The sequence below is a fragment of the Delphinapterus leucas genome, chromosome 9 (assembly GCF_059928025.1).
Source record: "Delphinapterus leucas isolate spDelLeu-1000000601 "Yukka" chromosome 9, BTC_Dleu_Yukka2, whole genome shotgun sequence".
Taxonomy (NCBI): Eukaryota; Metazoa; Chordata; class Mammalia; order Artiodactyla; family Monodontidae; genus Delphinapterus; species Delphinapterus leucas.
In genome coordinates, this window is record NC_143137.1 from 15,992,507 (window position 1) to 16,018,609 (window position 26,103).

General features: G+C 41.7%; 1 protein-coding gene across 2 annotated transcripts in view; it reads left to right on the forward strand.

Annotated features, from left to right (window-relative positions):
* Positions 1-25,741, forward strand: part of DGKI (diacylglycerol kinase iota) — a 452,138-nt gene extending 426,397 nt beyond the window's left edge. For both annotated transcript variants that reach the window (XM_030759800.2, XM_022580220.3), the window contains 3 exons: positions 12,825-12,861; positions 14,597-14,696; positions 18,757-25,741. In XM_030759800.2, coding sequence (XP_030615660.2) covers positions 12,825-12,861; positions 14,597-14,696; positions 18,757-18,873 — 254 coding nt within the window. In that variant the 3' untranslated portion in view covers positions 18,874-25,741. The remainder of the gene's footprint in view (positions 1-12,824; positions 12,862-14,596; positions 14,697-18,756) is intronic.
* Positions 25,742-26,103: the final 362 nt, after the last annotated feature.

Here is a 26,103-nt window from a genome sequence, read left to right on the forward strand (position 1 = left end):
CCTGTGGCCTACCCTCATTGTATCATATTTAGGTTGTAAACAGTAAGCATATTCACATTCACATTCCCTTTTTTTTTAAATTGAAGTATAGTTGATTTACAGTGTGTTCGTTTCAGGTATACAGCAAAGTGATTCATTTATACATATAAACATATATCTAGTCTTTTTCAGATTCTTTTCTGTTATGGGTTATTACAAGATACTGAGTATAGTTCCCTGTGCTACACAGCAGGTCCTTATTGTTTAATCTATTTTATATACAGTAGTGTGTATCTGTTAAGCCCAAACTCCCAATTGATCCCTCCCCTGCCCTTCCCCCTTTGGTAACCATAAGTTTGTTTTCTATGCCTGATTCACATTCCTTTTTATTCCTCTTTTTATGCAATTCAGCAAACATGTCTTATTCCATTCATTCATTCATTCATTCATCAAATATTTGTGGAGTACTTCACAGGAACTACCTGTTATAGACCAGCACACACACAAAAACAAAATATAGTCACTGTTATCAAGCAGTTGCAGGCTAAAAAAATATATAAGCATATGCATCATAAAATTTAAAGCAGTTGTATGTAGATGCCTTAAGTCCTATTGTAAAGCCACAAATAGATGACATAGCTACCATTTCTCAAGCATGGGTTATATGCCATGTGTTTATACTGAGCACATCCTATCATTTAATCTTTACAAGGACGTTGTAAGGTAAGTATTAGACTGTCAGTCACGTTAGACTCACCTTGCTTTGTCTTCAGTACCTTCTCACCATGGAGCGTTTGCTTGAACCCTTGGCCTGAATTATGGTGGAAAGAGTGGTTTGGGAAGAGGAAAAGGGAGTTAAAGTAGGATGGTCGTCATTAGAGGCTTTCTTTCCCCCTGGTAGTCTAGGTTGGATAATCCCAAGCCTGTCTGCCCGGGAAAGCCTAGATATATTTCCGGTGCTGTGTCTGGGGTGTGCATATTCTGCCTCCTACTCACCTGACCATTCTGCCCCCGGCAATTAAAGCATTCCTCTTTGGGCAAGACTTGCGAAAGCATTGGTGGCGTCAATTCTGCTTGCCTCTCCCACCCCCGCCCCGCCCCCAACAACACACATCATAGGTGTTTCCTCTTCCTTATAGTGACTCTTCCAAAAGCTTGTGACAGGCAGAACCAAATATTAGAACCCAGCCCCACAGACAGTGCATAAAGGTCACAAAGCTTCCATGGTTATTTTTCTCTTCATAGAAAAGATCTCAGGATTTCTACTGTACAAAGTTCAGGTGAACTTTAGATATATGCTGTCACTTTGTTTGCCTCTAGCTCAGGTGCAAGTACTCCTGGTGGCTGTCGTCTTGGTCATTCTCCATCCTTCCCTCCTAGTTTGCCCTTTACCCGATGAGATTGTTTGCCCACATACCCACACACCACTCTAGAGTTAGGTGAGACACTGGCTGTCTATTTGAGTGATGAGGCATTAGGGATTCTCTCTCCTCCCCTCTCTACCTCTCCTGAAGAACAAGCATTCCCTTCTCTGGTTCTGCGATCCGCTCTGCATCAGTGATCTGCTGGTATCTCACTTGGTCTTACCTATGAGGCTGCAGGGAGCTGCCGTTTTGACTGAGTCTGTATTTAGGATGGACTCTCACATGTTCGGGGCTCTCAGCTGAGATGGCTGGGACACCTGAGCCTTTCTCTACACCTGGACCTTCATCCCAGGCTTCTGCATGGCATGATGGTCCTCGGGTTCCTGGAGGGTGAGGATGGAAGCTGCCAGACATTCTGAGGCCAGGCTGGAGAAGTCTGCCTCATCTTCTCTGTGGCATTCTGCCAGCTAAAACAAGTCACAGAGCCAGCCCCAACTCAAGGGGTGGGGAAATAGACCCCTCTGCTTTATAATTAATGGCCGTAGTTAATCTACGCCGCTCCCTTACTCTGTCTTCTTCAGTTGAAAATGATGACCCTCCCTTCTCAATATCCTGAACTACTGACTCACTTGGAATTCCCTGGAGCTCTGCTTTTATATTTTCCTTTGGTTCAGGGTCCTAAGCCAAGGCTGCAATATTTAGCAAATAAAAATACAAGACAACAATAACTTTTTTTTTAAGCATTAAGTATGTCCCATGCAATATCTGGGACATAATTACACTAAAAACAAAACCAAAAATCCTCTTCTCAGCTGGGTCTCCCCAGGGACTTGAATGATGAGGCCTTAGATGACATAGCTCTAACACCAAGGATTTTCACACCCCCCCCAACTTCTCTTTCTACTCCCTTAAGACGGTCTTTAAAAGCCCCTGTAACTCAAGCTCATAAGACTTGGAGTTTCTAACCTCAGCCATAGATCAGTCCACACACACTCTTTCTGGCATGAAATGCAGCTGGCAAATCTCTTAGTGCTCTGATCAAAGCCTGACATTCCAATACTAAACTAGTTTCTCTCTGATCCCAGGTGTCTTTTGCAGTGAATAATGTGATACAGCTCTCTGTGTCAAAACTGAAGGACACAAGGAATTTGTTAGGAACTTGGGGTAGGGGGAAGCTTATTTTTCTAATTTTTTGGGTTAGCTTTTGTAAATTAGTTGGTTTAATATTTATACTAATGAGAAAACACTTGAAATTTTTGTAATCACCTCAACGTCACTCACAGGCAAACAGTTCTCATGGTCACTGTGTCTGCCTCACCAGGGTCTCCAGTTGGCCAGTAGATACATGGGGGGAAAGACTGGAGACCATGAAGCAAAATCCATCTCTTCTGTTTGAAAATAAAGTCTTACTATGATCTACATTCTAAGGATCACTGTATATTGATGGGTGGCAATTTTTAACCTTTTAGTACTGCAGTCAAATAATAGAAACTGAATTGCAGTTGATTTTTACTAAAATTAGTATTTATCAACCTGATAGGCATGGTCAATTTCATTCTTAACATCAACCTCATTATCTCTAGTTATTCAGGAACACGGATGTAAAATCTTTTGACGTTGTCAGCCTAATTCTCCATGTTCCTTAAGAGCTAAGCACTTTGGCTCAACTATTTCTGTTGTCATTTGTTTTAATATCTTTAGTTGCTGATATAATTTTATAAACCTGTGCCTTTAGAATTGGAAACTATCTCTGCAGAACTATTCATCTCATTTCAATTACAGAAACTCGTTTAAATGATCGTGTTCTTGAAGTCGGGGACAGGAACACAGAAAACATGACCCTTTCTCTGTAATCACCTTAATGTGATCTCTGCTCAGTGAATATAGTCTTGCCTAATTTAACAATGATGATGACTCTGAAATTCCCCTGATCTGACGGAAAATATCCTTTGCGAAGATGCCTCTGTGAGGCTGGGATTCGGGGATTTCTACCAGACTGGCATCGTTGTTTGTAAATTAGCATTAGGTTTGCAGAGTGGGTGGGTCTGATCAGTTTGAATTCATGTAAATAAAAAAACTAATGAATACAAATTTTCCACTGTGCCAAAGGTCAAGAGATGCCCCTCCTAATAATCTCAGTTGCTGCAAACCTCTTGAAGTTTTAGTTTTGAAAATTTTATGTCTTCATATTATATAAATCCTAAAAACTGTTCAAAGACCTGCCTGTAAAGATGCCTTTAACGACAAGGGTCCTGAGAAATCAGTGGGCCTTTTTCAAGGCTCATGACTGATACGGCTTGTTTGCTTTCTGCATCCGTACTCCAGGGAGCCCCTCTCTCCCCTCTGCTTTGCCCTCTTCTCCACCGTTTATTGACGCTGAGCAGTGGGGTCCGCAATCAGGAGCACGCCGCCCTCTGAACGGGAGTCGTGAGAGATTAGTCATTCTCCCAGACACCGCATTCAGCAACCAAGTTCTCTTCTCAGAGCTCTTTTAAATCCAGGCTGAGGGGCTGGGGGGCACGGGACCTGTGGTTATTTCTGAAAAGCCACAGGAGGCTTGAATTTTTCTCTTCCCGCATCTTCTTTGGGACTTCTTCTCTCAAATACACGACATGCTGCTTTCCTTTATGAAAAACTGGAATTTGGGCATTGGGAGGGTTGAAAAGAGAACGGAGGAGGGAGCGAGCTTAAGAATTCCACAGGGACAGGGTGGAGAGAGGAGGATGTGGAGGGATTCCAGCTGAGAGACCCCCGCCCACCCCCCGGCGGCGCCAGCTTTTCAACTCCTTTCAGCCATACTTTTGCCCACTCCCTCCTCCCTAGTGTTAGCCCTTCGAGAGACTTTTATGGTGTTTTAGTCTTTTACCCCAGCCCCCCACCCCGGCACATTTTGCTCTTTTGTTTTTATTCTCCCAGCTCCCACCCCTCTGCCCCCTACTGTGTTTCCTGATAGAAATCTCACTCATGCATTTCCTTTCTGATTTCAATGGCTTATTTTGTCTTCCCTCTTTTTCTGCCTTCAGTCTTTCTTTTCTTTTTTTCACCCCCCCCCCTTTTTCTGCCTCTGGTCCCCGAGAGAAACGACCACCATCCTGCTGGGACAGGATGATGGTGCTGTTAAGAGTTCCCAGTGCCAGCTCTCCCCACATCTGTGCAGCTTTTGTCCTGGAGCAGAGGAGGATTTGGAATGGTCTGCTGGCAGCGTCAGGGAGACTAATGGGAAATGAGGTCCGGGGAGAGAGAGAGAGAGAGAGAGGCCACGGGGAGTTGGTAGGAATAGCAAAGGGGATTTGGATGCCTCGGTGTGGGAAGCAAATTAAAGGATGCATGTGACAAAAGACACATCATATATAATACAAGTGCAGGATCGATGATAAAATTGCATCAGTTCAGTGGAAGAACCTATGGGATGAGCACTGACTGGGCAGCAAACTTGAAATCTGGAAGGTCTGACTACTTACCATGCTGCTCACTTTTTCATGTTGGGAGGTTTGTGAAGTTTTGCTTCTCTTCGAAGCAAGAAAAGCTTCCCTGGCCTTCAGCAGGGAATACTGATGTGTATTCCCCACAATGTATTTTTCTTTCCCTTATTTTTCAGACCATTTCTCATATAGCATAGCTTTTTTTTTTGAATCCATGTTCCACTTATGGATCTCTTTCTGAGAAAAAAATATATTGGCCAGGGTCCAAGTGGATTTTTAAATGTTTCATTCATTCAAAAATTCTGTCCCATGCACTTTTTTTTTTTTAATTTTTATTTATTTATTTTTGGCTGCATTGGGTCTTCGTTGCTGCGCGCGGGCTTTCTCTAGTTGTGGAGAATGGTGGCTACTCTTTGTTGCAGTGCGTGGGCTTCTCGTTGCGGTGGCTTCTCTTGTTGCGGAGCACGGGTTCTAGGCACGCGGGCTTCAGTAGTTGTGGCTCACGGGCTCTAGAGCACAGGCTCAGTAGTTGTGGCGCACGGGCTTAGCTGCTCCGCGGCATGTGGGATCTTCCCAGACCAGGGATCGAACCTGTGTCCCCTGCATTGGCAGGCGGATTCTTATCCATTGCGCCACCAGGGAAGCCCAGTCCCATGCACTTGTGAAGAAAAATGTTATAGTAATAATCACTGCTCATCTTTACTGTTCTGAATGCTTTACATGTATTCATACATTTAATTCTTACAACAGTCCTACAAGGTAAGTTCTCTTATCTCTCTATTTGACAGGTGGTAAAAACTGAAGGGTAGTAAAGTTAGGTGACTTGCCAAAATTCATCCATAATATGAGATTGGCTTCTGCCTTCCATATTCCTAAAACCCAGCGAGGGAAATGAAGCATGGATAAACAACCACAGCACAGGGTGGTTTGAAATGAGTATCATATGCAGTGTTCTAGTGACAACTGGTACAGGGCTGCAGAAGGGCAGTGATCATCTTATGAAAATTTCATGGAGAAATTTGTACCCACATCCCCTCCGTGGAGATTCAACAGTCATCTTCCGGTGCAGGTTAGCTACAGAATGGAGTGTGGATATTTTAGTAAATCCTGGGAGGGACAGACAGCCAAGAGTTCCCTTTATATTCAGGGAACAATCGGGAATTCTCTGCTGACAGCTTAATGGCATTCCTTCAAACTCCTTAGGGGAAATGCGTGGTATCCACAATCAGGATATATGTATTCATGAAATACAAAGTAAGCCCAAACCCAAATGTTCCCCATTGGTATATATTGAAGGAATTCCATCATCTTTATGTTTTCTCTTTCTCCTGTTCTCTCCCTTATGAGTGAGACTAAAGTTAACTTTTCCAAAAACCATAGTTGCTATTTTTTCACATGTATTTTTCTTTCAAGGGAAAATTTTTATGGTCTTTGTTGATTGTTTTTATTTCTGTGGCTACACCTCCACCTCCAAATCTTAACCAATGCTACTAACCCACACAGTGCCCTATTAGACAGCATGCTGTACTAGTAAGAGTAGCTCCCTATAGGTCACTGAAGACACAAATAGGGAGGGAAACCACAGCTTTGTCTCAGGCTCCACCTGGCAGTCACTCCTCCTCTCCTTTTCTCTTCTGCAGCCCCTTCTTGCTATCAGTTAATTAAGTCCATCTTTCCAGAGCTGTTCCTGAAACCTTTAACTGAAGTTTCTTTGGCTATTAAGAGCAAAAGGATCTTGTTTTAGTATCAGCAGCTCTTTTTCTCATCTCTGTCAGCTGCAGGGGATTAAAGGGGGAGTGGGAGACAATAAACAGCTCCAGGCGTGCCTGACTCGCAGATTAGATGATCAGCTCTGGAATCCTTCTGGGTTGGCTTCATTTATAGTGATTCGTGTCAGAAAGTTGAGGAACAAGCTTCTTTCTCTTCCTTGTCCCACTTTCAGAGTGTCAGATCCTTGCCATTTTAGCACAGATTAAACTGCTTCAGCATCCTCTCACTGCATGGAGGCGTGGACCCCAGAGTCCATGGACCCACTGTGGGTGCGGCTCTGAGAGCACCAAGTGACAGTGCTGAGGAAAGGAGGAACTGAGACAAGGCCCCTGTTGCCTAAAAATTTTGTGCAGTTGTTACCAAACACACGTTCGTGTGTGCCCGACGCACAGTGAGGCCAAACAAACCGAAACATTGGCGTTTGGAGCAGAGAAAGGCTTATTGCAGGGCCAAGCAAGGAGAACAGGTGGCTCGTGCCCCAAAACCCTGGACTCGTCAAAGGGTTTCAGCAAAGTATTTTTAAAGGCAAGGCGAGGGAGGGGCGTTACAGGGTATGTGATCAGCTTATGCACGATTCTCTGATTGGCTGATGGTGAGGTAACAGGGCGGTGTCCCGGGGTTAACATTATCAATCCTTAGGTGCCGGTAGGTCTGGGGGCTCATGATCAACAAGTAGTTAACGTTTTCTATTTGGTGGTGGATTTAGCATGTGTAAAACAACTCAGGAAGCGTGCGTCAGATACTATTGTCTAGGTACTCCAGAGAGGAGCTACAGCAGAGGACATGGGAGGAGGGATCTGTCCCGGGAAGGTCCTGCTCAGTTACACAATTATCAGTAACAATGGGAACAGACACTGGTGAGGCCGGGCTGCTCGTGTTCTTGGAATTCCTTGCAAAATGAGTGGCTTCGCTGAAAGAGCTTTCTGAAAGGACCATTGGGCACCGTAAGCCTTCTTGCTCCTGACCTTGTGGAGGAAGCCCCATCAATACCTCATCAGCCACTGAATAGGCCTGGAGGACTGGTTCTCAGGACACAGAATTGGAGTCAATACTTACTTCAAATGTAAGTGGGAGCCAAGGCACCCTTTTATATCTCCTTCCCTCATTGATATTCCAGTCTCTTGACTTCGTGTAACCTGCTGTGTTATGTCAGAGAGTAGGATACTTAATTATACCTAAACTTTAGGCATTTCATGTAGTGTCCCAGCTACTGTTTTAAGCGCATTCTTTTGTATTAACTTACGAAACCTCATAACAAACCTGCGAGATAAATATTATTATTAATCCTGATTTACATGTGTGACAATCAAGAGGCTGAGAAATGAAATGAACTTGCCCAAGATCTAGTGAGTGGAAGATACAGCTGGGATTTGAAACCAAGGAGGTTCAGCTCCAGAACCCTCACTCTTAATCACTGTGCTTGGCACTTCAGGGGGTACAGGGCGGGGAGGGGGTGGATTATCATTCATGTTTCGTTAGAATCACAGGACTGAGGAACAAAAATGAATGAACTGAATCCTCGTTGAACCTGTAAAATAGGGAACACGCTAGAAGGATACGAAAAATAATCCAAGTGTTCTTACATTTAAAAGATGTAGAATAATTTATTTAAGGAGATGAGGCATACATTTGAAAAGCAAACACATAGTACAAGGGTAGACTCCAGTAAGTATTATGGGAGTTCTTCTGTTGATTGATTCCTTTTGTCAAAGAGAAGACAGGTTGATTCCATCTGTTAAAGGTGGCCTTTTCAGAGGACCTTTTCACAGACTGGTCTGTAAAGAATGTGTAAGATTTAGGTGTGTGGGTAGAAAATCCCTCTCTGGGTAGCAAGATTGGAGAGAGCAAGCTCTCACAGCTGGGAGAGCCTGAGAAACATTTGGGTGATTGTGCAGCTATCAGTTTAGCTTATGCAAAAGCAATGGAGCCCTGAGAACAAACTGAGGAAGGGTAGTTCCAAGTGAAAGACCGTGAGCTTCAATGTTGAAATACCTGGGGTGACACGGGACGTATGATGAATTTAAAACCTGGAAATCTGGATGTTGCAAGATCTTTTTTATGTTTTCTTAGTGACAGTCCTGCATGCTAATATGTTCCTGACAGAGACCTTTTAGGAAGCTTATTTGTCAAATAGGACACGTAGGAGCAACAAATAGGACAGACAGTGCAAGAGAAGATTCACCCAGCCTTGATGACCAGTAGATGGGAAAGAGAGGAGGTACAGTTGGCGATTTAGCTCCTGGATGACCAGGAGGATTGTGAAAGTCCCCTTTCTCCTTGACCCAATGACATTTTTTTTAATTGAAATATAGTTGATTTACAATATTGTGTTAGTTTTAGGTATACAGCACAGTGATCCAGATATATATCTATATATCTCTCTACATATGTTCTTTTTCAATATTACAAAATATTGAGTAGAGTTCCTTGTGCTATACAGTAGGTCCTTGTTTGTTATCTCTTTTATATATAGTAGTATATATATGTTAATACCAAACTCCTAATTTATCCCTCCCTGCCCCCTTTCCCCTTTGGTAACCATAAGTTTGTTTTCTATGTCTGTGGGTCTATTTCTGTTCCGTAAATAAGTTCATTTGTATCTTTTTTTTTTTTAGATTCCATGTATAAGCAATATCGTATGTTTGTCTTTCTCTGTCTGACTTACTTCACTCAGTATAATCATCTCTACGTCCATTCATGTTGCTGCAAATGACATTTCATTCTTTTTTTTTTGATGTTCAGTACACAGAACATTTTCTTTTTTCTCTTTATTTTTTATTAAAATTTAGTTGATTTACAACTTTGTGCTAGTTTCAGGTGTACAGCAAAGTGATTCGGTTATACATACATACATATATATATATGTATATTCTTTTTCAGATTCTTTTTCCATATAGGTTATTACAAAATACTGAGTGTAGTTCCCTGTGCTATACAGTAGGTCCTTGTTGTTTACCTGTTTTATATACAGCAGCATGTATAGTTTACTCCCAAATTCCTAATTTATCCCTCCCACCCCGTTCCCCTTTGGTAACCATAAGCTTGTTTTCTATATCTCTGAGCCTGTTTCTGTTTTATAAATAAGTTCATTTGTATCTCTTTTTTTAGATTACACATATAAGTGATATCATATGGCATTTGTCGTTCTCTGACTTCACTTAATCGCTAAGTCCATCCATGTTGCCGCCAATGGCATTATTTCATCCTTTTGTATGGCTCAGTAGCATTCCATTGTATATATGTACCATATCTTCTTTATCCATTCATCTCTCGATGGACATTTAGAATGCTTCCATGTCTTGGTTATTGTAAATAGTACAATACTGGGGTGCATGTATTTTTTCAAATTACAGTTTTCTCTGGATACATGCCCAGGAGTGGGGTTGCAGGATCACACGGTAGCTCTATTTTTAGTTTTCTAAGGAACCTCCAAAAAAAAAAAAAAAAAACCTCCAGGCTTCCCTGGTGGTGCAGTGGTTGGGAGTCCGCCTGCCGATGCAGGGGACACGGGTTCGTGCCCCGGTCCGGGAAGATCCCACATGCCGCGGAGTGGCTGGGCCTGTGAGCCATGGCCGCTAAGCCTGTGCGTCCAGAGCCTGTGCTCTGCAACGGGAGAGGCCACAGCAGTGAGAGGCCCGCATACCGCCAAAAAAAAAAAAAAGGAACCTCCATACTGTTCTCCACAGTGGCTGTACCAATTTACATTCCCATTAACAGTGCAAGAGGGTTCCTTTTACTCCACACCCTCTTCAGCATTTGTTATTTGTAGACTTTTTAATGATGGCCATTCTGACCAGTGTGAGGTGATACCTCACTGTAGTTTCCCGCCCCCGGTACACAGGCCTCTCACTGTTGTGGCCTCTCCCGTTGCGGAGCACAGGCTCCGAACGCGCAGGCTCAGCGTCCATGGCTTATGGGCCCAGCCACTCCGCGGCATGTGGGATCTTCCCGAACTGGGGCACGAACCCGTGTCCCCTGCAGCAGCAGGCGGACTCTCAACCACTGAGCCACCAGGGAAGCCCCTCACTGTAGTTTTGACTTGCATTTTTCTAATAATTAGCAATGTTGAACATTTTTTCATGTGCTTGTTGGCCATTTGTCATCTTTGGAGAAATGTTTGTTTATATCTTCTGCCAATTTTTTGATTGGATTGTTTTTTGATATTGAGCTGTATGAGTTATTTGTATATTTTGGAAGTTAATCCCGTCGGTCTTATTGTGTGCAAATATTTTCTCCCATTCTGGAGGTTGTCTTTTCATTTTGTTTATGGTTTCCTTTGCTGTGCAAAAGCTTTTAAGTTTAATTAGGGCTCATTTGTTTTTGTTTTTATTTCCATTACTCTAGGAGACAGATCCAAAAAGATATTGCTGTAATTTATGTCAAAGAGTGTCCTGCCTATGTTTCCCTTTAGGAGTTTTATAGTATCTGTTCTTACATTTAGGTCTTTGATCCATTTTGAGTTTATGTTTGTATATGGTATTAGAGAATGTTCTAATTTCAAGCGTTTACATGTAGCTGTCCAGTTTTCCCAGCACCTCTTATTGAAGAGAGTCTTTTCTCCATTGTATATTCTTGCCTCCTTTGTCATAGATTAATTGACCATAGGTGCGTGGGTTTATTTCTGGGCTTTCTATCCTGTGCCATTGAACTATATGTCTGTTTTTGTGCCAGTACTAAACTGTTTTGATTACTGTAGCTTGGTAGTATAGTCTGAAGTCAGGGAGCCTGATTCCTCCAGCTCTGCTCTTCTTTCTCAAAATTGCTTTGGCTATTCGGAGTCTTTTTTATTTCCATACAAACTGTAAAATTTTTGTTCTAGTTCTGTGAAAAATGCCATTGGTAATTTCATAGGGATTGCATTGAATCTGTAGATTGCCTTGGGTAGTATAGTCATTTAACAATATTGATTCTTCCAATCCAAGAACATGGTGTATCTTTCCATCTGTTCATGTCATCTTCAGTTTCTTTCATCAGTGTCTGACCAATGACTTTCATAGTTAGGGAAGATGATGTTAGGACTGACTGTCTTCTAATTATGTAGTAAGTAGTTAGTTACATAAATAAATGCTCAATGATAATGATATCTGCCCATATGGAGAGCAAATCACCAGGATCATACTTCTAAAGTTTACAGTGCTCAATACCTAGAGCTGTGTTTGACCCTTCCAAACACATTTATTCATTAATTCAACCAAACATTTAAGCCTCTGCTTGGCACCAGGCTCCATGCCAGTCACCAAGGAAGGACACAGTGGACAAGACATTGGCCACAACTTCAAGGGGCTTTCCAGAGTCTAGTTGTGGAGAGAGACAAGTCAGCAGGTGATTTTAACATGGCTTGACAAGCGCCATGAGTGATTGGTAAGGTGATCATATATACCTACTTGTCAGGGATAGTCTCAATTTGGACGATTAATTATTATTACCCCCACCCCCCACCATTTTAGGAAATGGGGTTAGTGCACAAAGTAAGGTAACACAAAGGAATGACATTTAATGCAGTATTAGGAGTGGGGAGATAGAGGGCTTTGTGGAGAAAATCTGTGTCAGCTGATACCTGCCGGTAAGGAATTGTGTGAAGGGTTGGGGGGAAAGGTGAACATTCCTAGCAGTGTTTGCAGGTTGAATGAATAAATTAGTGAACAAATGAGAAATTGTGAATGTGCAAGCACAGAACATTTTAATTCCTGATCAAGCATCTATAATCATTTGGTGTTTATATATAACATTTCTTCCAGGTTTTGGAAGGGAAATCTCATGAAAAATAGAATTTTACCCCATTTCTAAAACAAAGAGGTTGGACTGGTTAATATCTTGACTTAGTGTAATTTGCTGTGTTATGTCAGAGAAAGGGACACTTAATAATATGGTCTCATAGCTTTCATGCTATATACTAAATAAGATTACATCCCAAACCACCTGCTGCTGGAGAATGAAAAATGGTCTTTAAAGTCCATCTGATTCTCCCTTCCCCCCACTAGGTAGGCACTTGATTATTTTTCATTTATTCTATTCTTCAACTTGTTTGAAAGCTTCTTGAAGGCAGAGGCCATATCATTATTTTTATCTCCCATTCTGTACATACTGCCTGGTGATGATTGAGAGATTGATGGGGGATAGGTAGAGGGATCCTTTCTCTTTTGGAAGGGAGGTGGTCTTATTATCCCTGTCACCAAATACTCTTTCTTATTCAGCTTCCCAAGGCATTTTAATTCTGTGACTATAATTTTTTGTTAATGGTTAGTTTTTGAACTATTTTTGATGGACATCTTGCTTTCCTCTTCTTTAGGACCTTATGAGTTATTGGATATGGCAGACAGCGAAACGTGAGTGTTGCCTTACATTATGTGGTCTAGATTATCTTCTTGAGAACATATCTAGGGAAAGAATGTAGCCTCTAGGGCATACAATTGATAATTGTAATGTCAGTGATAATCTTGAGAACATATCTAGGAAAAGAATGTAGCCTCTAGGGCATACAATTGATAATTGTAATGTCAGTGATAAGAAGTGTCTACTTTCAGTTGTATTTATAACTGTGCAGGGCTAATCTTCTAAATCAAAGAATACACAATAAAAATAGATGGCACCTGTCATGATGGTTGCACATGTAGCTGTTGCTGGTCATCATTTAGAACTTCCTTCAAGTGAGGTACTTCTGCTTTGATGCACCTTGAACTACAGAGAAGTCTAAATTAATGCACTTACCTCTTAATTACCCATCACATTTACTCTTCCTCAAGTGAGGTTTATAAGAAAAGTAAGCCCTAATGCCCTAAGGCATCCTTTTTGTATAGTGAAACAATTTCTCTGTGCTGAGTCTAGATGGGACAAGTTATACAACCACTGGAGAACCAAGAACATAGTACCTCCAACCATTTCCATGTTTTGTGCTTCAGAAGAGAAACCCTGGTTGAGAAAGTCACCAGCTCTGTGGATGGTTGCCAGACTGATAATGTTTTCAACTTTCTCATTCCCAGGCGCCAAAATAGCTACTATTCCCCAAACAGAAACAAGAAAAGCTAAGCATTTAACCCTGGAAGCCATGTTGAGCCTCTAAAGAACGCCAGTGAAATTTGAAAAGGGATAAAGAGTGGGCAGGGTGGAGTGTGGGGAGGGGCTAAGGAGAGATGGAGGAGGACAAGTAGGAAGGATTTAACCAGGATTTACTGACAAGGGAGAAACTGTCCCTTGCTACACAGAGTTTGTCCACGTACCGCAAATCCCATTGGCAAGGTTATCACTCACCCCAGTTTGCCTAAGGACCACATTTGATTTTCCATAAACACTTTGGCATTAAGTGTCTTTTCAATTTCAGACTCAGAATGGGAATGTCCTCCTCCCTGTACTGCCTGTGGGGGTGGGGGAAATAGCCACTTTGCCTTGACTGTTCCCCACACTGATGGCTGACCTGCTGCCCAGTGGGGCAGCTGTGGTTGCGGAACCCTCCCAGAGTCTTACCATCCCTCCCAGGTATCTTCTGTGGCTGTCCCCCTCCTGCCACTCACCAGGAATCAGCAGGTAGAGCAGAGTGGGTATCTCCTGGGTCTTTGAAGTTGGGTTTCCAGGAGATACTCCTCCCGGGGCCAGATGGTCTACCAAGCACTGTGCTGTGGTCCTCCATCGCTGCTCCTGTGTGTGCACCATCTAGGTGGCTCCTGCCCTGCCCACGTGACTACACAGAGAGAGTGGCTCCACACTGTTCAGACACATCTACACCCATCAGTCTATTTCATAGGGCCATTGGGTATTACTTAAATCAGACAGTAGTCGCTTAAAACAAAATCACTCAGCCTACTTGACCAGCCAACACTGTTTGAAAAAGAGGCTGGAGTCAGATATTAGGGTTGGTGGATGACTAAGCCCCTCACCTACCTCCCCTGGCCATGCCCTGCAGCCGTGGTCTCACCCACAGATGATAGGGAAAGCGGCCGAGGGGCACAGAACATGAGCAGCAAGGGGAGGATGCTACCCTCACTTCCCTCCGTGCTGCCTCCCTGCTGCCTCTACCCTACTCTCGCTCCTGCCTCCAACCCTTTTCTCATTTCATCTTTGATTTAGGGGTGAGACCGCACTGCACAAGGCAGCTTGCCAGCGGAACCGGGCTGTGTGCCAGCTTCTGGTGGATGCAGGAGCATCTCTGAGAAAGACGGACTCCAAGGTAACTTGATGAGTGAGTGCAAGCATCCTCCCACGGGGCAAGATCTCTGGCACCACTGCCTTCACTTGTGCCCGTAGCAAAGGCATCCTTTCTGTACTTATGGAAGTGCCTGGGGCTTTGGAAAAAGGAGGAAAAAAATGAAGTGTTTCATTTAGAGAAACTGCAGTTTAAATGTATAAGCACAAAGGGAGGGTGTGTGCTTGCCTAAGGGACTTATAGACCTCTGAACGCGTTGACCTTTGGACTTTGGGCTTCTTCTGCTGGCTGCCAGCAGCCAAGTGTGGAGAGGGTGAGGTGCAAAGCACTAGAAGGGTCGGGACCAGGTGCAAAAGATATTGGCCTGGCTACCGAGAAGCCCCTTTGGAATTTCTCCTTCAGCTACTTAATCCAGGATAGCTTAAAACCCATGATTTATGTGGCCCCATATATGGGTGCCAAAGTGATGACCAATCGCTCCCAGGATGGGCAGAGAGAAGAGTTCATACAGAAGATCAACCCCAGGGAGGACTTCTCTGTGATGATCTGAGGTCATGATCATGGTCAGCTCTGAGGGTTTTAAAGCACCCTGGGTAGGCTCCAAGAAAGGACAAGCCACTTAACTGTAGAAGGTTACAGAGAAGAATTTTAATATGTAGATGAGGATTTCATTAAGTGGGTACTAAATAACCTAAGTTTGGGGTCAGTGAATGCAGCCAAGAAACAGAGACAAATTACTTAGAAGCCTACTGATGACTTCAGCCCCATTAGATTCATTTAAGTGATGAGCCCCTACTTATATGCAGTCTTCACCCTGGGGTCTCCTCCAACTGCAGTGTACATTGTGACATGCGGACCTTTCTTTCCTTTCTGAGCCAGGTGCCTTGCTTGATTCTCCACTTTCCTTGCGAACCACCAGATCCTTGCTCTCTGACTGAGGTCCCTGGCTGCCTTAATTCTGATAGCACTAGGCTATCAAATTCGTTAAGCTGGGTCCTGGTTTCTAGCTGGTCTGTTACCTATCTGGTTAGCTAATTGGGTGTAGGATTCCAGATTATTCACTGTGATATTCTTCCCAGATGATATTTGCACTTAGGTGGTTTGATGTGTAACCTGATTGAGAAATACAACCCATGGTAGGACCAGCTGAGGCCATGATCCGAGGTGGACTTGGCCTTCCTTGCTGGGGCCACTCAGACACAGCAGGGCCATTGCCTGTTTGCCACACAGAGACTGGTCTCAACTCAGGTGATAAAAGAGAAGGGAGGAACAAGATGAGGGACGAATAAAAGACTGGCCAGGAAACCCGGCCCCAGAGCAGATGGCTCTTTTTTTTTTTTTTTTTTTGCGGTACGCGGGCCTCTCCCATTGCGGGGCTCAGGCTCCAGACGCGCAGGCTCAGCGGCCATGGCTCACGGGCCCAGCCGCTCCGCGGCATGTGGGATCTTCCCGGACCGGGCCACGAACCCCTGTCCCCTGCATCGGCAGGCAGACTCTCAACCACTGCGCCACCAGGGAAGCCCAGATGGCTCTTTTTTAATCTAAGTTTCTGAATCAAGTAAATGGGCTCAATGTTCCTTGAGATTCCTTTCTATTTTGTGTTACATATGTATGTGCTCTTTCCAAATGCAAAAAAATTTATTACTTTTATGATAAATATAGTGCATTCTCACATAGAAAACTCTAGCAATGCAAAAAAAATTTTTTTAAGTAAAAATGACTAGAAATCCCACAATCTAGACCTATATACCATTAAAGCTTTAATGATTTCTCCCCACATGTGGGTACGTCTACTTTTCTCATTTTCTTCAAGTAGGTAAAAAGTCATACCGTACATGCTATTGTATAAACTTTCACCCAACATTTTGTTTTATAGATCCTACCTTATGAAGTAATAGAGCTTCATCCTTTTCGGGGATCCTGTAATTTTTCCATTCCATAATTTTTTGCTAGGTGAAAGCTGAATATGATAATTATGACTGGTTGTTCTTCTGGAAATTTTTGAAGAGAAGCAATATTTTGAGAATTTCTCTTAATAGGGAATGGCTCCTTAAAAATCAACTCAGAGGCCCACCCCAGTCCATCTCTCTGAATATTTGGAAATTGGGAATCCCAACCTCATTAACATTGAAGACAAGATAATCTACAAATACTGTAACCAAGTTGAATAAAATTATTATAGGAACTTGAAGCTATGGTTAAATATTAAATCCCAACTAAATAAGTAAAATTTTAGAAAGAGTCTAGAGCCATTGTTACTTCCCTTCTATCTTCTACTCCATATCCCCTTGTAGGCTACTAGGATCAGCCTTAGATGAGATGGAGGCTGAGAAGTGTTTGATAATTTTTGTAATGCTTGTGTGCATTTTTATACGTGGAGCTATTACTTTGGTGCAATGATCATGCCTCTACCCTTTCCTTAGAACTCAGTGCCATTTTGTACATATATACAATGGAATATTACTCAGCCATAAAAAATAACGAAATAATGCCATTTGCAGCAACATGGATCGACCTAGAGATTGTCATACTGAGTGAAGTAAGTCAGACGCAGAAAGACAAATATCATATGATATCGTTTATATGTGGAATCTAACAACATGGTACAAATGAACCTATTTACAAAACAGAAATAGAGTCACAGTTGTAAAAAACAAACTTATGGTTACCAAGGAGAAAAGGGAGGGATAAATTGGGAGATTACGATTGACATAGACACGCTACTAGGTATAAAATAGATAACCAATCAGGACCTACTGTTTAGCACAGGGAATTCTACTCAGTACTCTGTAGTAACCTGTATGGGAACAGAATCTAAAAGAGTGGATATATGTATACGTATAACCGATTCACTTTGCTGTACAGCAGAAACTAACAAACACATTGTAAATCAACTATACTCCAATAAAAATTGATTTTAAAAAACAATATTTTAAAATAGATATCATTGAACAAAAATTAGAAGCGTCAAGGAGTGTGAAGTAATGTCTGTAAACATTCAAAAGAATGGAGACCTTTCCTCCTTTTACTGCTGACTGCTGTTCATTGGCCTCATTTCAAAAATATTGTGTGTATATAAATATACGTGTAACATAATAGACTGCAAAAAGTTATACAATCATTTAAAATGATGCAGAAGAACATTTCATGACGTAGAAAGGTCTGATATATTATTAAGTGCAAAAGCACATTACCTAACAGTATGTAAACAAAGTATGGTTTCATTTTCATAAAAATAATTATGCGTAGAGCTATACAAAAAAGATGATAAAATAGTTACCCTATGGAAGGTTAACAGCAGTTATCTTACTATAGTGGAATTACTGGTGATTTTTATTTTCTTATGCTTTTCTACTTTCCCAAGATTTTTTTTTTTCTGGTACTTTTTTTTTTTAAACATCTTTATTGGAGTATAATTGCTTTACAATGGTGTGTTAGTTTCTGCTTTATAACAAAGTGAATCAGCTATACATATACAATATATCCCCATATCTCCTCCCTCTTGCTTTAATCAACACCCATCACTTTTATTGTCAGAAATTAACTTACTTTTTGGAGAGATAAGACAGTTCTAAATTGGGGAGAACCTAACTGAAGACTTCAAAACCAACAAAGAAACCCCTTTAGATTGTTTCTGACCATCCCTTCCTCTTTGTTTCTGCTTGTTACTTCCCAGGGTTTAGTATAACAGAAAGAGTTCCAAACTAGAAATCAGAATGCCCGTTTCCCTGCTTTTCTGTTCAGTGATTTCTGTCCCCCTTCCAGAAAGGATCTGGGTTCCCAAACTCACTGTGCCACGCAGTTCGCTGCTGTGTACCTGGTTACTCTGTGAGCCTCCCTTTCCTTTGATGGAACCCCACCTCTGAAAAGTGATCGTCTCTCTTGAGCTTGCGCACCTCACATGTTTGATGAGCTGCATCTGTCAAATAATAGATCTTTAAGTGTCTCATCAATTCTAAAACAGCAAACGTGGAAAGATCCTTTTTAGCAAGTCATCTTTGAGTAGCTCTGTTTCTATGATTTTTTTTAAAAAAAATCTTATCCCAAGTGTTTGTGTCTCTTTCCTTTTCACTGTTACCTACAGGGTAAGACACCTCAAGAGAGAGCACAGCAGGCCGGGGACCCGGATTTGGCAGCCTACCTAGAAAGCCGCCAGAACTATAAGATCATTGGCCATGAGGACCTGGAAACTGCTGTTTGACCCTGGTAGACAGGCTGAGAGAATCTGAACGAGCATATCACCTGTGCCCTCCTGGTGATTGGGCAGCTCCCCTGGAAGAAGCTGATGGAATCCATAAATCTGTCTCTCTCCTGCAAGAATCTATCTGAGACCATGCCACCAGTTTTAAGGGCTACCAAGATGTACAACAGAACATGATAGCCCACTGAGGACGAGGCAGGATACCTGGAGATTTGTGGAATACAGATTCCACAAAATTCGATCCTTATTGCTTCCAGCAAGTAGCATGAACTTCTGTGTTCACCTGTATAATTTATTTTAAAGATCCAAGGATGTTTGTATAAATGGCACTGCTCCCTCCGCCCCCTATGCATTCACCTTTCCCCTGTACCGCACAATTCTCCTGTAATGACCCATCAATTTAAAAAATATGATATGATCGGTTCTCTTTACATTCAGCCTTTGGAGACCAGAAGACTCTGAAGGTCTTTTCAAACCCTCTGGCTGTCCTGCAAAAATATAAGCGTCAGACCGCTTCCATTTCCAAGACTAAACATACCGAGACTACTTAGTGACCTTTGCATGTCTCCTCTCCCCCTCCTTAATCCCTTTTCGTTATACAGGAGCTGGGGAGTGCCACAGAAATAATGTCAGCTTGTGTGCAATATCTCTGAGGCGTGGCAAGGTGGCATGGGAGTTGTCTGGGCTCAGAGGTACCTCAGAGAGGGGACCCAGGGGTCAACCCAGGTGGCAGGGCTGTTGCCGATAGCCACGGAGGGCCGGTTCAGCTTGGGCTGTTGGTCCAGCTCCGTACTGCCTACATGTAGCCATCTTTGCCTTTTGCTGCAATAGAGATGAGCAATGGATTCAACAAAGGCCCACAGCTAGTTTGCAGAACCACTCAATTTTAAGTGCTGCTGAAATTGCAGAGCAGAAAACCATGTGTGGGAACTGTGGTTACAGGAAATGGAGCGCTACGACAGCGTTTACTTTTAGGCTTTTTTGACTGATAATAGAAAGCAGGCTAATCGACTGGAAATAAAACAGCAAAAGCAAAAGTAGCAACATATGTCAAAATAACTCACTTAAGCAAGAAAACAGTCGCTGGAATGTTGCACAGAGGCTAAAAGATTCAGGTACAGTGGTGAGAGGGGGCCCATTTTAGGCTTTCCTTCTAAGGTTTTGGTTTTCATTACCCCAAGTAAGCCTTGTCCCAAGGACAAAGCCTTGTTTTATGAGTTCCACTGCCAGATTTCCGAGATGCCTGGATCTTTCTGATGGATGCCTCACCTACTACTTGTCAGGTTCCAAGGTCACACCTGATGGCACTATAGCCCCATATCTCATGTACAGGGTGGTCAAATATATTCTTTTTTCTGTTTCCCCTACCAGAATGTTCTTAGTGCAGACTACTGTGGGAGTCTAGCCAGGAACATCTTGCTGGCAGTAGAATTACAGCTTCTAATCCTGCCACGGATCATTGGTACTTACAGGCACCTCTATTAAGGACTCTATGATAACTAAAGTATCAGGAGAAAAAGTCTTCTTTCACTGAAAATATCTACTTGACTTGGGTATAAGGCAAAAGTGAAAGTGGGTGACCTTTTTGCTTTAAACTAAATCGATGTCTTCTGAGCTTTCTTCCATTTAGTTCTTAGACATAAAGTGTTTCCCTAGTGTTTCTGCATGTAAACATAAATGACTGTCTCTCTACATTTAATTTAAAGCTCCAGTGGTGATGCCTTGCTTGTCTGAACCACTTTTGGTCACGTATCATTTTGAAAGTACAAAGATGATATATACTGTATTAGGTTGGAATAGCCTCTCAGTGGATGGGGTCTAAGTCTGTCTTTAGTTGTTTCAAAATCAAATTGTTGGCATTATTTCCAGCTGTGGGAGAATGGGTTGGTTGTGAGTAATCTATTTCCATACCTCAGTCTTAGAAATGGAACTATGTTTTGGGTTTTCTGGTGAGGGCAAAAGGGACTGGAGTAGATTATTTCCAGAAGCTAGAAGAAAGAAAAAAGCTCCAGGAGAATTTGATCACTGGGCTTCTGCTGGGAGTTTTCCAGTTGGTGGGACTGTCAAGGAGATGTTGTGAGGACAGAAATATAATCCTTATGACAGACTGGAATCTGGCTTTGAATGGTGCCTTCCATTCCCTAGATTGAGCCAAGCATTTGGCTATGCAGCCAGTTACCAGCTGCCATTGCTGGGATGAAGGACTCTGCTTTCATCAACTACCATCTCATATTTCTCTGTGATGCTTCAGAGCGGCCCAGAGAAAATTGAGGGTACAGGTGGCTATGGGCCAATTCAAATAGCTCCAACTGAAGTCATACGTAAATCCTTGATATGGAAATAGATGAGGTAATGACTACTGTAGGGGTCCTGGTGCATTTGGAAATTGTTCCAAAGCAAAAAGAGAAAGACGTTAATGTCCTACGTTATTGATGGGGAATGACATAGGACCAAGGCAAACACCCAGAGAACTTAGGTTTTACAAAAAAAAAAAAAAAAGCCTCAAAAATGATCAGAACAGTGACCTATTTAATGGCTTCAACATTAAATCTACCTCCTGTAGCTTTTTTTAAAAATTGGCCACTGCATGTGACAGTCCTGGGCTTTAGAAAGAGCAAAGAGAATGTGCTCAGGAGTTTCCAACTCAGCTTAGGGTAGGTAGTATCCCCTCTAATGGGCCATCAGGAAGTATAGAAGCAATAGTCTGGCCCTGGTCTGAAAATCCACATCACTTTAAAAGACATAAAACTATATACCTATAGAAATACAATTTTCTACAAAACCAACTGAGATGGTACTGCCAAGAGTCGCTAGCTTAGCTGCCAATCCTCTGTGTTTGGCTCAGAAGAGCCTTCCATGTCGTGGCACTGTCTGCTCCGGGATTCCATTTTTAGATTAGACTGATAGAGGCATGAGAAATGGAGAGTTATTAAAAGCCAACATTATATAACCTTAAAGGCAGTCATTTGTGCAGCCTTATATTCCAGTATTACACATTTAATGAAAAAGAACCCAGTTGACCTATGCTTGATCACATTCAAGGACTTGATAAAGAACAGAAGCCAGGAATGAAATAAACACCACAGCCGGGAATGTCACTTGGAGAGTTTTGGTTACCTCTGTAGAGGTTATGACCTAAAATGAATGCAATTTCTGAAACAGAGAATTTAGCTGGCAAGTACACAGCCATGAAACTAGTGACAGATGCTGGAAAGCCTCACATTACCCGTTGTTCCCCATCCTTCCATCCTAGCTGGCCTTAGTGCGTAGGCAGATCCGTTTGCATTGAGACATACTCAACAAGTAGGTAGTTTTCATTTAGACCTAGTAACAGTTTCTTTGCCTAAAGGATTTCTGGAATTTATTGACTAGACTCCTCACAATATCCATGTCTTAGAAAACGTGGGTGCAGCAGTTTTATTTTTTTACATGTCATTTTTATTTTAAATGCTTAGATTTTTAAATTATAAAAGTAGAACGTGCTTTTTATAAGAAGTTCTAGTACCACAGAAGAGTATCACATGCAAAGTCAAGCTGTTCCTCTCTGCTGGTGTAGTGTCCTCTGTCCCGCCCCCCCAAGATAAACAGCGGGAATATCGATAAACATTGTTGCTTGTATGTTATGTCAGAAATACTCTGTGCATATACAAGCCCCAATACACATATAGGAATGCATTTATTTGTATACATATATGTGTATATGTCCTATACACACATATATTGCATAGGTTTAAAAAAAAATTTTAGAAGCATGCTAGTCATCTGTGCCTGTGTAGTTAGTTAACACCAACAGACAAAGATAAGGTAACAGAAATTTTTCATTTATTCTTTGTTATTTTTACTATTACTAAGCTTAGTTCTGTTACTGGAGCACTCCAATTGCACATGGCATTTGCTCTTGCCTGTGTCATAAAATCTATGGCCAAGAGGTCTTGTAATTGTTTTTGTTACCTTCCATGAAGCATGAAACCTACCTGAGCCCAGAGACTCGTTTATGCTATTTGTGGATCTCAAGTGGAGAGTTCCGTCCTCTGTGATGCTTATACCCCTTTACAAGGCTGAGTTACAGGATTCACTCAGTAGGCTGCCTAATGATATCTAATTCTGGTAAGCTACCGCGAAAAGCCATAGTAACTTGGATATGGGTGCGGTCTGAGTAGCTAGGCTTCCTTCTAGTAGGAGTAGCTAATGAAATCACTGAGAACGGCATGATATTTTATGCAATTATGCTATTTAAAAATAAAATAGATGGTTGTTAAACTGGCTTGTCATAACCATCCAATAAAACTACTAATTGCTCTACTTAAATGGATTATTTTCATTTTAGGGGGAAAAAGTAGAACATCCATTAGAGAGTTTTCTAATTAACATTTATTTAGTATAAAATAGCTTCTGCCCAGGTCTTAGTAGAACCATCTCTGAATATCTCAACTTTCTTATTATCTAAATGCCACGTTCAGCTGATTTTTATAAGTCCTATGGTTCTTCCTCTGCCCAGCCTCTCAGACTGACTTTGGCTCCACCCCTTTTCCGTGTCCTGGTCATCACCCCATAGCTAGTCCCTCTGATTGTCTGCCCATGGCAATTGTCCTGGTCCTGGACTTTCTGCCACTACCTTCAATGACTCTGAAATACAGTTGCCCGTCTCCCCCAGATGTTATGCTCAAAATGGATCAAAATGAAATTACTCTCTGGGACAAGTATCCCTTTTTCCTGAAGGACAAAGAGACTTCCACTGACCTTGATCAGCTTGTATATTTACAACAGGCCTTATTCAGAGAAGTAATCTCCCAGATCGATTTAGCAAATTTCTGTCATAGTCACACCACAAAAGTACCCAATCGTAGCGGCTGCTTCCACACCCAGCGATGTAAACAGTGCACTCCACGAAGTCACCCGGGTGACTGGATTATACGCACGTTATACCCCTACTGGCCGTCTGTGGATTCTAGGCCATCTCCCCGCAGTTTAGTAAGAAACCTAAAAATAGGAACTAAGCAAGGAATAGTGCTCCTGACAGTGTGCTTGCCCAGGACACCCAGAGTTACTGAACTGGTCCCCCCAAAAAAGCAGAAAAAATAATTCTTAGGCTGTTGAAGCATTACATTTTAAAGCAGAGATTTGAATATTGGATGGTATCGTCATGGTGGACAGATTCTAGAGTCTCTTTATACATGCATTCATTCATTTCACCTGCAATCATCTGTTCACAGAATTGATCATACAATTATGTATTTAATCATTTATTTTAAAATATGTTTATCATTTACTCTGATGCAGGCACCATACCAAGGATATAAGAATGAACGCAAGAGACAAAACTCTTGACCTCATGGAGCTCAGTCTAGGAGAACATACAAATTCCAATCTGATAAGTTCTGTACAGAAGAAGCCCATGGTACTAGGGGAGCATGCCCTGCAGGTCAGCTTTTGTTGTGCCATCGTTCTTTAGCTAGCCACATTTTAGTTCTATGAAATGAGAATATGAAAGAAGAAATAGTTCGCATTTGCTTTTCCTTAGGGTCTTGGCACTGTTCTTAAAAAATGGATTTGAAACCAAGACTTTAAGATGAGACTTAGAAACACGACTAAAATGAGAGCCAAAACTGTTTATCCTATTTCTCAAGGACAGAACTAGGAACAAGAGGCAGAACTTGCAGTGGATTTTGACCGAATATAAAGGTGAAGCATAAATATCGTCCAACAGCAGAGTGGGCCCAGAATTAGAAACTTGTAGTCATGGGGAGTATTTAAGCAGAGGCTACATGACCACCTGGAGGGGTGTTGTGACTCGGGACATGAATCTGAGGGGGCTGGATTAGATTCTGGGAGTTTTTTAAACGTTCTTTTAAAATGACTTTGTTGAATGGCAGGGTTTCATTTTAAAATTTTATAAAAATCTTGACTTTTAATCTTTTAAAACATCACTTTGTAAGAGAGTCTTTAAAGAGAATGACACTTAGTTATCATCTAAAAATCTCAAAACTAAGCATGAATTTAAGAGCTAATGAAAAGAAAGCATACTAAGAGGTGTAAGTTACTCCAAAACACTTCTGGAAGCATTATGAATTTTCATGAATATTCTCAGACATTCTTAAGTGAAGTCCTATTACAAATCTGTTTTACTATCCATTCAATATAAAAAAGTGCTGTGATTTGATATTCTTAGGATTAAATGTAATCTGGTATAACCACAGAAGAAAATCCTGCCTAAAATATATTTGGGGTCCAAGTAAATGTACATGAAAGGCAATCATGGAAAGTGCCTTGGCTTCTGCTACTGGCATGATAATTACAAGGGAGGGTTTACCCATGGAAATAAGAAAGCGATGATTCTGGGTTTTACCCATTTTCCATAGTTTCAGTATTTTGAGCCAAATGGCATCTGACATGGGAGACTTTAGTGATGGGAACAACTGAAATTATCTTGTTTCTCAATCATTTAGTGCATACAGGCTTCAATAAAAATAATTTCAACAACTCAAATCTGTACAATTTATTAGTAACAACTTCGGTAGTTTTAGACTGTTACTGCTTTAGCATTTTGATGCATTTTTGACACTTTTGAGCTTCAGTAAAGCCCTGAGGTGGATAAGGCAGATAGTGCATTTTAAAGGAATAAATGGAATCTCAGAGCAATGAACTCAACTAACACAGATTCACGTGGTAAGTGGCAGAACTATAGCACAACTAAGATCTTTAGATATTACCGACTAACGTGTCTACAACAGATGTTTTCTAAGTGATTTTTCACCATTGCTTGCAATGCTACTTTACAGCCATCATTCAGTTTTCCATCATTTAGAAGGTGAATCCTTGAAAAAATATTTACCTAAGATTCCACAGCGTGGGTTGGTTAGGACTGAGGGAGAATATGGTGTTAAAAATTTAGGATTTTTGCTCTCAGAGGCTTATCAGCTTGGAAAAATTTCAAGGGGAAAAAAAAGGGCAAATATTTTGGTACCGGGATGGATTTCACGAAATAACACTGAAGGGGACTTCCTGGCTTCTCTACTTTGTGACTCTCAGCATTTAAAAATGTTGGTATTATTTTCTCTCCTTGGAAGCCACTATTGGAATAATATTATTACAGAATGCTGCACCAAAAAGTGTTGAAATGGTCTTGCCATTCAAGATTCCATTGCTTGAAGTTTGGGGTGGGTATACAAGGCTAAATCCATCATACACAGTCACATACGTAGAGGTCTAATGCACCTATGGGAAGATGCC